General features: G+C 49.9%; 1 protein-coding gene across 2 annotated transcripts in view; it reads right to left on the bottom strand.

Annotated features, from left to right (window-relative positions):
• Positions 1-13,972, bottom strand: part of GRIK4 (glutamate ionotropic receptor kainate type subunit 4) — a 206,275-nt gene that overhangs the window by 54,286 nt on the left and 138,017 nt on the right. For both annotated transcript variants that reach the window (XR_008819147.1, XM_056322866.1), the window contains exons 5-7: positions 11,315-11,480; positions 5,168-5,346; positions 1,924-1,977 (exon numbers count right to left, since the gene is read on the bottom strand). Coding sequence is in view for 1 of the 2 variants with exons in the window: in XM_056322866.1 (XP_056178841.1) it covers positions 1,924-1,977; positions 5,168-5,346; positions 11,315-11,480 (399 nt within the window). In the remaining variant the exon portion in view is untranslated. The remainder of the gene's footprint in view (positions 1-1,923; positions 1,978-5,167; positions 5,347-11,314; positions 11,481-13,972) is intronic.

Below are 13,972 nucleotides of genomic sequence, written 5' to 3'. Positions count from 1 at the left end.
CTGGTCTTTTGGACAAAGCGGTAAAATAACCTGGGTAAACAGATTAATGTCCTGTGAGAGCGAATGGCAACAAAACTTATTTCCTTCTCACCTGCCATGATTGCATTACACCACATGAATGGGTTTTAAAGACAATTTTCACCCCTGGACCTCAAGCAAGTGCTTAATCCACTCACGCTCAAAATTAGGGTGGTGACAAGCTTGATTTTTATAGTTATTTCTGTTGTCCGAGCACCATCCATGAACCCAGACTCCACTGGTGAGGTGCAAACAGAAATCCCTTGCTGCGTGCATAGTCCCAGTCTGAGGGGTGCACAGCGATGGCTGGGACTGGGGAGGGCAAGTGGAAGAAGAAACAGTTGCTGGGACCAGAGGGCAACAGGAAAACTACTTGCTGGGACTGGGAAATGTCGGCAGTGGTTTAGTGTCGTGAGCAGGATCTGATGGGGACGGCCACTGTCCCTCACCAGCTCTACCAGCAGCACCAGCACAGCTACACTCTGACTTGGGGCTGGCAGCGGGGGTGAGAAATCACAGAGCAGCAGCCACTGCTTTAAAACAAATGACCTTCACCTGCCAAGGGCATAGCTCCATCGCTGGCTGATCCCCTCCAAGCACATCCCTTCCTTTTGCTTTCCTGCTGGGTGCCAATCGTTTGCATGGCAATGAACAGCCGCAGTGAAGCTCGCTCTTGCTGGACTGATGTTGAGCAAGGTTAGGACCTATGGATTGAGCGCTAAGCAGGAATCAGAACGCTATTAGTTCAGGTAGGGAGCTTGTGACTTTTTCTATTTTTTTTTTTTTGCATTCCTCTCTTTTCTGACATCTCCTTTCCCTATCCGTTTTCCATTCTCTGTCCCAATGGCTCTCTTGGCTTTCAACCCCTCCACTTCACTCCCTCCCCCTCCTCCTCTCCACTCCAGCTCTCCTGCCTACACATTTGGCTCCATCCGTTCCCGTCTGTCTCCCACCCAAACACAAAGCGTGATTCAGCTCTCGGCTTTCCTGGCACACACACCCCCTGGCATAAATATTAATAGAAATTAGAGAATATGAGTATCATTTGGGGTTGGAAGGCACCTCCACTTAATCATCCAGCCCATCCTGCTGCACTCAGGTTTCCATCATCCCTGCGCCAGCATTAATAGGTAGGTAGGCAGGTATCTGGTCTCCCCCGGCGGCAGCATTTCCCCCACGCCACTTGGCAGCCTGTTCAAGAGCCTTGTAAGCTGCTGCAGCAAGAGAAGTTTCTCTGATATTTATTTTGGGTTTTCCCTGCTGCTGCCTAAGCCCATTACTCCTTGTTTAGCACAGTACTCCGGGATTTAACCACACGATCCCCCCATTAATGTTATTAGTAGCTATAAAGCCAAATCACTAGGGGCCATGCTGAAGATATACCCCGCTCTGCCTCTCAACATTTATGGTATCATCCTTCCTTTGTCTTACACAGCCACTCTCAGAGGCGCAGCAGAAAGGAATGGAGTCGTGGTGCCTTCTGCACGCACGCCCCGGCACAGCCGGCCCTTGTCCCGGCACAGGGAACAGGTCTGGGGGCTGACACCTGCAGGACCCTCCCGAGCCCTCGCCCAGGAACCACTCCTCTGCTGGTGCTTCCCAAGGACACACACAACTCATCACACCAGCTCCGGCCACAAATTCTGCCTTTGGCAGCTACACAGGATCCATCGGCGCTGCTGGACACTGTCGGCTTTCGCGTCCCAAAGGCCAGGGCGAGACTCCCCATGGCTGATGCTCAGGTTTGCAGGGGGACACCCGTCCGTGCCTCCCTCCCCCTCTGCCACAAACTCCCTGATCCACAAGCACACGGCTCTCCCCAGCGCTCCCATGGGCCGGAGAGATCAGCTCCTATTAACATGAGTCTACATGCACACGGGAGAAAAGCCAAGAAAAACGTCTTACCAGATTAGTGAAGATATACGTGTAATAGGCAGATGCCATTCCCAGTTCAGCTGCCTGTGAAGGAGAGGAAAGGAGATTAGACCAGAGCCTGACAATCTTCAGTCTCCACTCCAGCAAGGCAGAGACTGGGCCACATTTGCTTTTTCATCCTTATCGCTCCGTGCAAGTGCTGCTGTCTTCCTGCAGGCAGGGGAGGGTGGGACGCAGCAACACAATTTGACCTGTGAAATTAAAGTCTGGGGAACCAATTTTTCAGCAGGACTGAGCCTACCTCTGGGGTCTCCTCTCTGCAACAGCACTGACAAAGCTCTTGCACAGGGGCTGCCTGGCAGAGAGAAACCACCCAAGACCACACGAGCCGCAGCTCCGGACCCCGGTGGCCATCCCTGCTCCCGTACGGGATTTCTGCACCCAGCCCCATCCTGCGGGTGTATCCAGCCAAAGACAACCTGGAAGAAGGACACCCATTGAAAGCCAAAGCTTTTGCACCCCCAGCAGCAACGGTCCATACAGACCCTGGCAAGGTGAGGTGGGCTCCCGCAGCCCCCAGACCTCCAGAGCCCCTTGGGCTGAGCAGTTCCTCGGGCACACTGTGTGCCCGGAGGGACGCGGGGCTGGCTGAGGTGGGCTGCTCGGGAAGCGGGTGCTGCTCTTCTCCTGTTCAGCTACCACCACCTTTTTGAACACAGTGAGGGAAAGCAGGAGCTGAGAGCGCTCAGGGCTTGTCTCCTTGCACCACAAACACCTTGGTGCAGAGAGCAAGGCAGAATGAGCCCTTCTAGAGTTACAGAAAAAGGACAGTCTTCCCAGTGGTGGTTTTCCCACATGTATCAGTCAGATTTGGGCTCCAGTCCCACAAATGAAATTTAGTCACTCGGCCTGTTCTCCAGAATTTAGACAGGGTTGCAATGGCCACAGAAATAGAAAAAAAAGAGGCTAAAAGTGTATGAGATGCAGAGAGATGGACGCGATTTTTTCCACAGGATTATCTGTTCTAGAGACCACAGACCAGATAATTGAAGTCCTTTTTCCAAAATTCAAAATTCTCAGTAAACAAGGAGTTGGTTACAGGAACAGATGCTCAGGAAAGTGGGGGATTAATCTGCAGATCCTCCTGACAGCCAATGTTTCACTGCCAAGCACAGCTGGTCTCAAATTGTGCTTCTGGACCTTGGCAAAGAGGTGTTCCCATCACCCCAGACCACACAGAGGAATTGGAGGCAGGGAAGGAAGGACCAAAGGTAGCACCCCCTTACTTGGTTTTAGTCCCTTTCCATCTCCCCCAGAAGCTGGAGATGGTGACAACAGAGAAGAGGTGGCTCAGGTTGCACCTCTCCCTGTTCCTGCCTGTTCCTTACCTATTTCTGTGCAAAACCGAGGCCACCACTGTTGCACTGGGAGTGGACACGGGGGGCAGTGGGGAAAGCTTCGGATGCCACCAGAAGACTGATGGTGGCTTAGGTTTGGCTCTGTCCAGCACTTCAGTTGCACATGGTTACCCTGTCCCTTGCACAGGTGGTAAAACGGACATAGCAAAGTCATTTGACCAAAAGAGCACTGCGATTCCAGAGGCGGCCGCCGACCTGCCTTTCAGCCAGCTCTCCAGAGAGCTACCTCATTTTTAAGCCCCTACACAATAAAACCTGGCACCCATTTCCCTCCCTTTTCCCTTCCTGGAGACAGTGATAATGTCAGCTCTCCCTCTGACCCCCTTTGAAGTCAGTGCATTTGATTTCAAGGGTAGAATATCAAAGCGAGCAACAAAGCGCTTCCCGTGAGCATCGCTCCCATCCATTTAATGTGCCCGCTGGCAGGTGGGCAGCCGGGACAGGCTGGTAATCGAGGAAGCAACCATGTGTCTCCAGACCATATGCAGAGGGGTAAGAGATGAGAAATTGCAATTTCTCTCATTGTCTGAGGCCAGGACTGGTCCCCTGAGACAGGTCTGACACAAAGCACTTTCAAATGCGTTTTTCTTGCTTTTGGTGACCTATGGGCAGGGGCCAAGGATGTACCAGTTTGCTCACCACAACTTCACTCCCCACTCTGCTTGCACCTCTATAAAGAAAATACTTCCCAGGATCCCAAGGTGCAAGAAGTTGCCAGATCAGAAGCTCGTTATTTACTACCTTCCATTCCTACAACCCTCTAGCCAGGTAGACTACATTAGGTTTTACTGAACTGCTGAAAAATCGTGGCGATCTCTGACATCTTTATCAGTTGTGGCAGAAGGATGCTCGAGCCAGGAAGGGACACTGCAGGTGCCTGAAAAGCACTGCTGTGTGCCTGTGGGAAGTCACTATAGCAACAGAGGAGGGGGACAGCCCTCAGCAGCCAGGCAGCACGAAACAGGGACCAGGAGAAAAAAAAAAAAAAGTAGTAAAAAACACATAAGCCACCCCCCCTGGCATAGAGGGGACCCCAAAACCCCCCAAATCTGCCTATTTATAAATGCAAAATTGCAAGCAGTGGAATAAAAATCTTTGGATAGGGTGGGGAATAATAAAACCAGCTCTAATGGTTTCTGCTGGCTGTCATCTGGGCTAAATCTGCTACACAGTCAAGGCCTCTGAATGACTGACTCCCTGCCACCACGGCCAGGACACCATGTGTAATGCCTGCACCAACAGCCAAGGGGGGACCCCACTGCCTGGATCCTGCCTCCATTCCAGAAAGTACTTCTTGTTCCTTCCAGGATGTGGGAAACTCTACACAACTTTAGACTCCATCTGGAGCCACTGCTCAATTTTGAAGTAGACTATCAAAACAAATGCTAAAAACTGCAGCAGGAGACCATTTAAAAATAAACATGATTAAAATAAAATCTTGGTTAATAAGACAATAAAAAAGGAAGCAAAAAGTTAGAAATGTACTTGGAGAAAAAAAGAAAAAGCTATTGCACTGATTGACTAATTTCAGATTGCTAAGCAGCCCGCCACGGCTGTCTGACGGCAACAGGAGCCAAAAGCACATACCACTTCTAGAAAGCAAACACATCAGTTCAGAGCAATTAAACCATTGCTTCTACAGATACAGTCCTGGAAAGAGAGAGCAAATTATTTTCCTCAGAAACTCCATCAGTGGCAATTCCCTTCTCAGCAGAGACCATTTCCAGTGCTGCTGCAGGAATTTTTACACTCCATTATCATACAGCACCTGCATGTGCACGCTCATGTACCACACACAGTATCTTGTTCAGTGGAAGCAGCAGCATTTACAACTGTGACAGTTAATAGACACTTACCTTCTGCAAAATGGTGTGAGACATGGAAGCGTTGGCATGTACAATGATGGTAGCAGTTTTGTCATCTCTGATCTCTTTTAGGAGAGGGGTAGGATCCCGGCTGTCATCTAGCATCCGAACTGAGAGAGTGTCCTTGGAAATTAGGAACTGCCGAAGCAACTTCTCTAGGTTTAAAAGGCCTTCAAATAAAAGGGAGAAAAAAAACAGATACCATTAAATTTTATGCTTGATTCAAAAGGCACTTCACCCATGGCCCACAGTCATCTCCAGTAGGAAGCAGTCCTGTAGTTCCGTGCCTATGTGCTGCAAAAGAAAGGATCTGGGGGTGCAGCGCAGACTCGCTGCGTGGGCCAGCAGGGAATTGGAAATGACGGAGCTACGCCAGCTCTTCTCCAGGCAAAAAGTGGCCCCAAAGGCCTCCTGGGAAGAGATAAGATTGCTGATACAAATTTGCTCAGGACCCCAGAGTCCAGACAAGTTCTGCATCACCTTCTTGCATGTGAGATTGTTCTGGTTATCACTGGTTGCTAGAGGACGATTCCTCCTCCTAAGCCTTTGCATTATTATCTCCCAAACTAAGTGCCCTGCAAGGCACAACTGATACACTTTGGAGATCCTGGAGCAATTTAATGGGGAGCTGCTGTCTTCCAAAGGCATGTGTCCCTGGGGATGGAAAGCTCTGCTGAGAGTCAGACAAAGCAGAGGTCATTGAAAAAAATACAACATTAGGTCTATGCAAAAAAAAAAAAATCGTGGAAAAAATTGTGAGTACAGTCTTAGCACAGTGTGGAATTGCTTGTGGACTGGGGATTCCTAGAGCAGCACAGAAGCCAATAAAACCAGCCCACCAACCAAGGTGCTTTGTGGAGAAGTTAGAGAGTAAAGCAGGATGTTTGCAGTCCAGTGGCTCCATCACTGGGCATGGTCTCTGGAGACCCACCTCCACGTCAAAGCCCTCCTCCCTCTCTCCGCCTTGCCACCTGCGTCTCTGCCCCTGCCCGGCTCTCCGAGTGCCCTGGCACAGCACAGCCCTCCGCCTCTTTGGGCAGCGTCTGGATGTGATCAGCCATGGAAAAGAGCCAGGGTTCTGGTACCTGAGCACTCCCCACGCAGCCCACAGGACCGGGCTCTCCCTTCAGATGGCAGCTGAAGAAAATAAGTAATAATTAGTGAGCACCCACACGGATGAGCCCTGACTTCCCTGGATTTGTGCCCTATTGCCTTCGGCATTTCTGATTGAAGCTTCTTCCTGCAGCTAGGTCACTGCAAGGGCTCCTTCCAACACAGCTTCCTTGATGTCTAACAAGACGTCAAAGCTCCGCTGCAGCTTTTCTTAGGCAAGAAAGCGTCTCTTCTATCCAGCTGCTGAGTTTCATCAGGGAATAGCCTTCTCTCAAACCTGATTGACCAGAGAGACCACCAGATGTAACCATCACCCAGACACACACAGCTAGCATGGTCACACATCCCGTCTCTGAAGAAAAACAATCCCAAAAGAAGGAGGAAAGCTGAACTGGGGGAAACTGAAAACAACGTAATGATCAGCAGAACCACGTCACAGCTGGTGGAGGGGAAAAACCCATCCTCAGGTCAGGGCTCTACTCTTAACCTAACCGTACGTTTGACTGCATAAACCCGCTCATTCACCAGAAGGTCGGGGACCACAGAAGCAACACAATGCAATGCAATTAGCGTCAGAGCGCGCTGCTTTCAAGGTCTCCCAGCACTTCACAAAGGTAACAAAGCAGTGCATTAAAAGGGACACATCCAAGATGAGGAGCCTCTCATTTACAGTGAGTGTTTCAGGACGCCAAGTTTGCACCGAGCTCTTTACAATGCATTTGCCTCTTACCTTTTCTCTGAGTATACACAGGAACCCAGCAAGGGACTACACAAACAGCTGCAGCCAGGACTTCTCTGGATTACACCAACCTCTTTTTTTTTTTTCTCACTAGCCAGTGAAATCACTCTGTGTCCAGGACACACGGACTAGACCGCACCTGAATATTTTTTCGGGGTTTTTTTGCATGCTAGCTCAAGTGAACAGTACATTTTCCCTAAACTCTCCATTTGATCCTTGTGGGATTTATTTTCACCTTATTCCACATCTGCAAGGAACCAGACAGGTTGCTGCAAGTAACAGCCCTGAGAATATAAAATTTGCTTGTAGCTCATCCCAGCAAAATCTGCTGCTGCAAAACTGAGGAAGGGCACTTTATTACCTTTATAAAAGTCTTGCATTAAAAAAAAACCAGACATGGGAACTTACCCTTTTTCTCCATGACGAACTGAACCGATGTTAAATTTCATGGCATTTAACACCATACTCGGTAAGAAGTGGATGTTTAGGAAGAGGGGAGGCAGCACTAGGTGCAGCCCACTGGGCACCACCCACCAAGACTATCACTGAACCTAAAATACTTCTGCCCTTGGAGAATGTTCCCAGGCAAGCATCATGGCAAAGCAGGGGGTAGCAGCAGCAAGTGCTTGCACCACAGTCCATACGGAGCGCACCAGAGACTGCAGCCCTGCAGCGCTTGGCTTGGGACAGACCTAAAGGAAAAAGGGAAACTGCACTGCTCTGCACACCGCTGTCCTGGTGGGAGAAGCCCAGGTTTACACCATGATGTGACTTTCAAGAGGACAGAAATTCACAGAAAAGCATAGGTGGCTGGAGGGAAATCTTCATCCCTCCCCTTTGGAAATATACCTTTTTGATTTAATTTCTTGCAGAAATAAAATCAGATCCTGCTTCTTAATGCCAAAGGTTGTATATCTCAGCTGTAAGTTAATCTTGCAAACTGGAGCGCATCCCTCTGCCAACCGCTACGAGTTTGTGATTCACATCGGACCCGCAGCTTCCTCTGCACTGTCCTCTTTGCTGGCTCCATCTGCACCGCTGTGGCCACCTTCTCCCCCTGCCCAGGGCCACCCTGGCCTCTGCGCTGAGGAAGGCAGAGCCCAGCCGCGACGTTTCCCAAAGCACATCAGGCACAGAGAGGAGGAAGTGGGAGCAGGGAAAAAAAAAAACAGCGACTGAGCTCCTCCTCTGGCTCACGGAAATTATAATTTCCAGCACGTTAGATCCCACCTGTAGCCTCATCAGGCCTCCTGCTTGCAGCTGCTCTTGCCGGGTGGGGAGAAGTCTCTATTATCTGAAGAGATTCCCTTTTGTGTGGTGATGAAGGGGTGTGAGATGCTGCTGCTGACAGACAGGCACTTCAGAAGGGTGCTCCACAGGCCCAACACCAGCAAGGGCTTGTGGATCCCTCCCAGCAGCTTTGAATCGCTGCAGCGAGGACCACCGTCACCACCGTATGCAGAGGTGGCATCAGGCACGTGCTGCCTGAACAGCGCTATGGGGACCACAGGCACACACTGGGGCATGTCATTGGGTCGAGCTGGCTGGTGGGAAGTGCTGAACTTGTTTATTTCACTTCTCCTTTTCCTATGCAAAAATTTGGAGCTGGCAGGAGTAGCCCACCCCCAAGCTCTCTGCAAGTATGGCCTCCCCCCAGAGCACCCGCTCCACCCTACAGCTGGCTGCCAGGGAACGGCCCTGGGGAGCAGGAAAGGCCGGACCTGAAGGCTTTTGTGGAGTCCCACCTTCCACATGTTTATTGCTCTCGCCAGTGAGGCTACTGGAGAGGAGACAGGCTCCTTCTCTCCGAGCTCTGCTGCCCAGGGCCTGGGGGACCAGCAGCTCTGTTTACAGTTGCACTGGGTTTGTGCTGGTGCAATGCCTGATCCTGACGGCTGGGAAGAGAAACGGTGATTTCCATCCTCCAGCCTCGCTCTTACACCCAACAGCATTGCTTCAAACACCTCCCTGGGACCTGAGGCCGTGCACAAGCTTTTTGACCTCAGTGCCCTGGCCTCCCTTTCTAAACACTGGGTGTTATCTCCTCCCCTCTGACAATCAGAGCCCACAGAGCAGCTCCTACGAAGTCTGTGCACCCCTGTATTAGTCTGTGTTTGCTTTTTGTGTTAAGGTTTCTGTGGATTCACACAAATGCTTCCAAGTTAGGACTTCAGAGCAATTCACAAACCAACTAATTATTCCACTCTGCAGAGAAACTGAGTCACATAATCTTATTTTGTTCACCATTGCATTACACTTAGGCTGGCCTAAGTTCATTGACTTTGAGGGTCATTTTCTGCTTCTGCCAGAAGAAATTACAATCAGCCCCCAGAGGAAGGATGTGACTCCTTACAGTGATAGTGTGAGCATGATGGGATAGGACCCAGGAGTCCCATCACAGCCTGGTACTTAAGCCAAAACAGCTATGACTCTCCCTCCTGGGATCTAAATAGTAACATCCCTCAAAACAGCATTTCCTCACTGATGAGCAGACAGCTCATAAGCTCCCTTTATTTGCCTCCAAGGAACCTTCCAAAAACCCAAAGTGCCTTGAGTTAGAGTTAAGGACTGTGCTTAGGAGCACTGCTTGTCCTAAGGGAAAATGGGGGCCTGTGCTCCTAACTGAAGCTGCGTTATGCCTTTTCTGCACTCTGTTATCATCGGAGCATGTTGTGCCTCAGGCCTAGCTCAGATAAGGTCCTACCGGAGCACAAAGAGCAGGATTCATGAAAGGCACCCATCCCACTGCTTCCCTGGGTCTGGGAAGGACTCAGGTTGCACAGCACATCCTACATACTTAGTTATCTAGGAATACCAGAGTAAAATAAACTGGATTGATTCAATTAAAAAGGGTGTTATTTTAATGTGAGCTATTTGGTTCCCAAGGTTTGGATCCACTTAAATGAAGAATCATATTAATACCAGGCTGCATTCAACGGGAGGCCCTTGCACGTTTTGGCACACAGCTGGGTGGCAGGGCAGGGGTGTACGGTGGTGTGCTGATGTGTATGTGCTCCGTGTCTGGCAGCAGCACGATGAGAGAGCTGTGAGCATGCTGCATGGCAGGTGAGAAAACCTAATTATCTTTTCTTCTCTGCTTCTTTTTTTTTTCCTTTTTGCTTAAGGTTAAGGTTAGACAATGAAAAATTCCAGCACTAGAAGTAATGTAGGAGACCATTAGCATGATTTTAATTGCATAATTTTGGGTCAGGTCCTCTGCTCGGGTAAATCTGAGCATGCTTATTGACTTACATCTGCTGAGGATGTGGTCTCCTCAGGTAAGTAAAGCAAAAAGAAAAGGCAAAGACGCTCCTAATCCTTCTGTCCCTGTGCAGGAGTCTGCCACAACACCGCGCTCCTCACACAACTGGTGGTGTGAAGTTGCCCAGGGCTAGCTGGAAAGGATGCTGCCTTTCCTTTGTACCTGGCCCCATGGCCAGAGACCACTAAGCTCTTGCCAGTATGCCCAAAGCTCTCACTGGATCTATGTGACTTTTCAAAGCCGCTCTTCTAAGTTTGTTTGTATGGTAAACTCTAGTGCTAATGAATCTGGCTACAGGATAACAACAGTAAAACTACTGTAGCCACTACACACCAGCTACCTACCTACAAGCTGACCTTAAAAAGCAGAGGACAGTTTACTCTAACCACAGCGATGCAGAGCTTGCTCCTGCCATGTTAGGAAAGTTATGCAGAGATGAATACGGTCTTGCTGAGGTGAATGCTCCAGCATCCAGATGCACAATTACCAGCAGATGTGTGGCTGCATAGCCCAAGAGGGTGTGCAGCGTATTGACCATTAATCAAGCTCTACTTTTAGGCCACAAACTGCACGTGGATTTCAGAAAGACATATTTCAAAAAGCTTTACTTGCCTAAAATAATCTCCAGAAACAAATCTAAGCCGCCTTTTTTTTTTTCCATTTCAAAACCCCATCTGTGCAAGCAAAACTCTCTTCAGATTATCAAACAGAAGGCAGGCAAGTCTCTCCTCATCCCCTTTCCTCCTCTCACAAACACCTCCAAGAGAGCAACAGGGTGGAAAACCTGCCCCACGGTCCTCCGCTGTTCCGGGTAGCTCTGACCGAGTGCCTGCTGCTGCCACAGACCCTGCCACCACGGCCAGGTGAGACGAACACCCTGGGACACCCTGGGATGCAGCAGCGAGGCAGCTCTCACACGCTGCCTGTGGGACCGTCTCCAGCAGGCACCAAACGTGCAGAAGGAGATAGAACAGGAGGCACTGGGAGCAGAGGGGCAGCCAGGCTTGGCCTGGCAAGGACTTACATTCAGCTTTGGCACAGATGAGGCAGGCAGTGGTGCAGTTAAAGAAATTCAAGATTCCTGCCACAGCCACGCTGATATCGGTGTTGCTGGGATGGAGGTTGAGGGTGGTGAACCGCTGGAGCTGCAGCTTCAGGAACTCCTCTGGTGCCACTTTGAAGTGAGGAACCTAAGTGGGGAGGAGGGGAAAGAAAACATAATTAAAGAGGAAAAAGAAATAAAAACAAGTAAATCTACCATAAAAGACCTTTGGTGTGAAATGCACAGCAGGCAGAAAGTGAATATCGCAATAAAACTGCAGAAGCATCACTGGAGTGAAGAAAGGAGGGTGGGATTTGTGCAATAGTAAGAGGAAAATAATTATCACAGCAACAAGAAGCCACAGGAAGGAGTGGATCAGGAAAAGTCTTGCTGAGCCACTCAGAGAAAGGCAACAGGGGCTGTGATTACAGCACAGGAAACCATTCCAGACGAGTTCAACCTAATTAGCTTGGGCACTAATTGTAGCCAGGCCCACACTTCATTTTGGGCTTGCTGCCTGGGTAAATATGAAGGATGCACTGCAGGCAGGCGGGGACTTACACAGCCCATGCTGGAGACCCCCAGACCTTTGCTGTGTGCTAGATGGATGAAGTGCTGCAAATCCACCCCTGCCTGCAGTACGGATGTGTCGTCAGGTAATTAGGAGAGATGAAGGGAAGAACAAGATGACCCTGCGCTGGCAAGGCTCAGGAGAGAGAGGAACAGATGCAGCAGCCAGAAGCTTTGGGCTTTTTCAATCAGCGGAGAGGTAACAGGTGGCCATACGGTGGGCAAGCTCCAGTGGGACTGTAACCACAAACCCTAATAATGCTGCACTTGTCACTACTACAATGGAACAGGAGGTGGGAGTGGGATGCCGTTTCCCAGGGAATTCGGGGAAGGGGGAGCAGGGAAGCTGTGTGGGGGGACACCCTGAGGGTTCCCGCCGAGGCAGGTCTGCTGCACACCTCGCAGTCTCATCTAAAGGGAACGGGTGGGTGGGCAGACAGGTCAAGCTCAGACACCGGGAGTTCAGCCAAATAAGAAGGAATATTGTTTTCCTTTTGCTGAGTGAATTATTCGGAAGAAATAGAAGACAGAGAATGGGAAACATCTGCTTCAGCTTTATTAGAGGAGTGTCAAGTCCTCTTTTCCTTCATTATTAGTCCTTCTGAAGCTATCATCCTATGCCTCCCATCTCTCTCCTCATGGGAAAGGCTATTAGTAGCTTGTAATAGCTGCTTTATTGACAGCATAAGCTGTTTGGTTAGCAATAGGAAAGTTAAAGAGTAATAAGCTGCTATCGGCCTTGATTTCAGTCTGCCGCCCTCATCCCAGGCTCTGTTAACAGGGAGAGAAGTAGCCTGTAAGCAAAAGGCCAATTTCTTTAACCAGAGCAGACAGGGTAGCTCCGGCACAAGAGCGCTGATGGCTTTGGGGAGCCAGATGGACTCAGACCTGCAGCAACAGCCGCTCCCAGAGCAGAGAGAGCTGCACCCAGGGGTGAAGCAGCCGCCACGCCGCAGCTCCTGCAAGTGCCCTGCTCCACCTCACCTTCCGTCCCGGAGCCCTCCTCTCTGTTCCAAGAGCTCTGCCCCAGTGCAGCACCCCTTTCTGGACAGGAGGGAAGGAAACCTTTGGGCCAGAGGCACTGGAGGGACAACACAGGAGACAGTTTCATCCCCCAGTTTTAGCACAGGCTCCCCGGTGAACACCAGGCCAGTCTCTCCACCACCTGGTACCTCAGTGGTAAAATGTGGGCAACTCTGTCCTTTACCTGATGGATGGCTGGAAGCACAATGGCTCTGCCTGGGTTGCTGTATCACGTTTAACACAGTGGCACCAACTGATGCTACTGTGATATAAATCACAGGGAGTTACTGCAGGTTTACATCACTAGGAGGGCAGCTGAGATCAAGCGTGAGAATCAAATACCTTAGAAGTGCACTAGCACTCACCTTTCATTTCTGAAAAAAAAAATTAAAAAATGAAGAGACTTAGATCAGAGGCTCGGGCTGAATATGAATTTCAGGGGAAAAACACTTGCAATCTGTTACTGCAGAGTTGCCTTTGTCTGGGATGGAGCACATGTCTGCGACATTTAACTGGGGAAAGCACTACAAAATACTCTCAAGAGACCTGTCCTGCTGCAGCCCAAAGCACTAGGTCTAAAAGATTTCTTCCATCTCTTCAACACTGGTGATTCTCAGGGAACAAAGAAGAGCAGTCATTTGTGAATGCAAATTATTTACAGTGCTCGGTTCCAGGCACTCCCCTCCTTGGAGGCTGGGCTCTGGAGAGAGACCACTAAGTGGCTGAGAGATGTTATCTGGCTTTAAAGGGATGAACTATGAGAAGAGAACTCAATTTCTTTTCCCCTGAGTAGAGCCAGATCAGTGTAAGATGGTTCAAGGCTTATAAAATATTGTCAGGCACAGAGTCTGGACACAGATTAAAAAAAGGGTTTGCACTGATGGAACAGCAGCAAACAGAAATGGCTACAGCTTTCCAGGTACGTGCACAAAGTCACGTCACACCCAGGAACTTTGGCTGGGATTTGCATCCGCCAGGGCAGGCTTTGGTTTTTGCACCCCTTAGTCAGTGGGGACATGGTTTGCATCAGTTCTGCATGTGAGGGAA

The sequence above is a fragment of the Falco biarmicus genome, chromosome 20, assembly GCF_023638135.1.
Source record: "Falco biarmicus isolate bFalBia1 chromosome 20, bFalBia1.pri, whole genome shotgun sequence".
Lineage (NCBI taxonomy): Eukaryota > Metazoa > Chordata > Aves > Falconiformes > Falconidae > Falco > Falco biarmicus.
The sequence above is the reverse complement of the archived record's forward strand: the minus strand, read 5'-3'. Positions and strand labels throughout refer to the sequence as shown.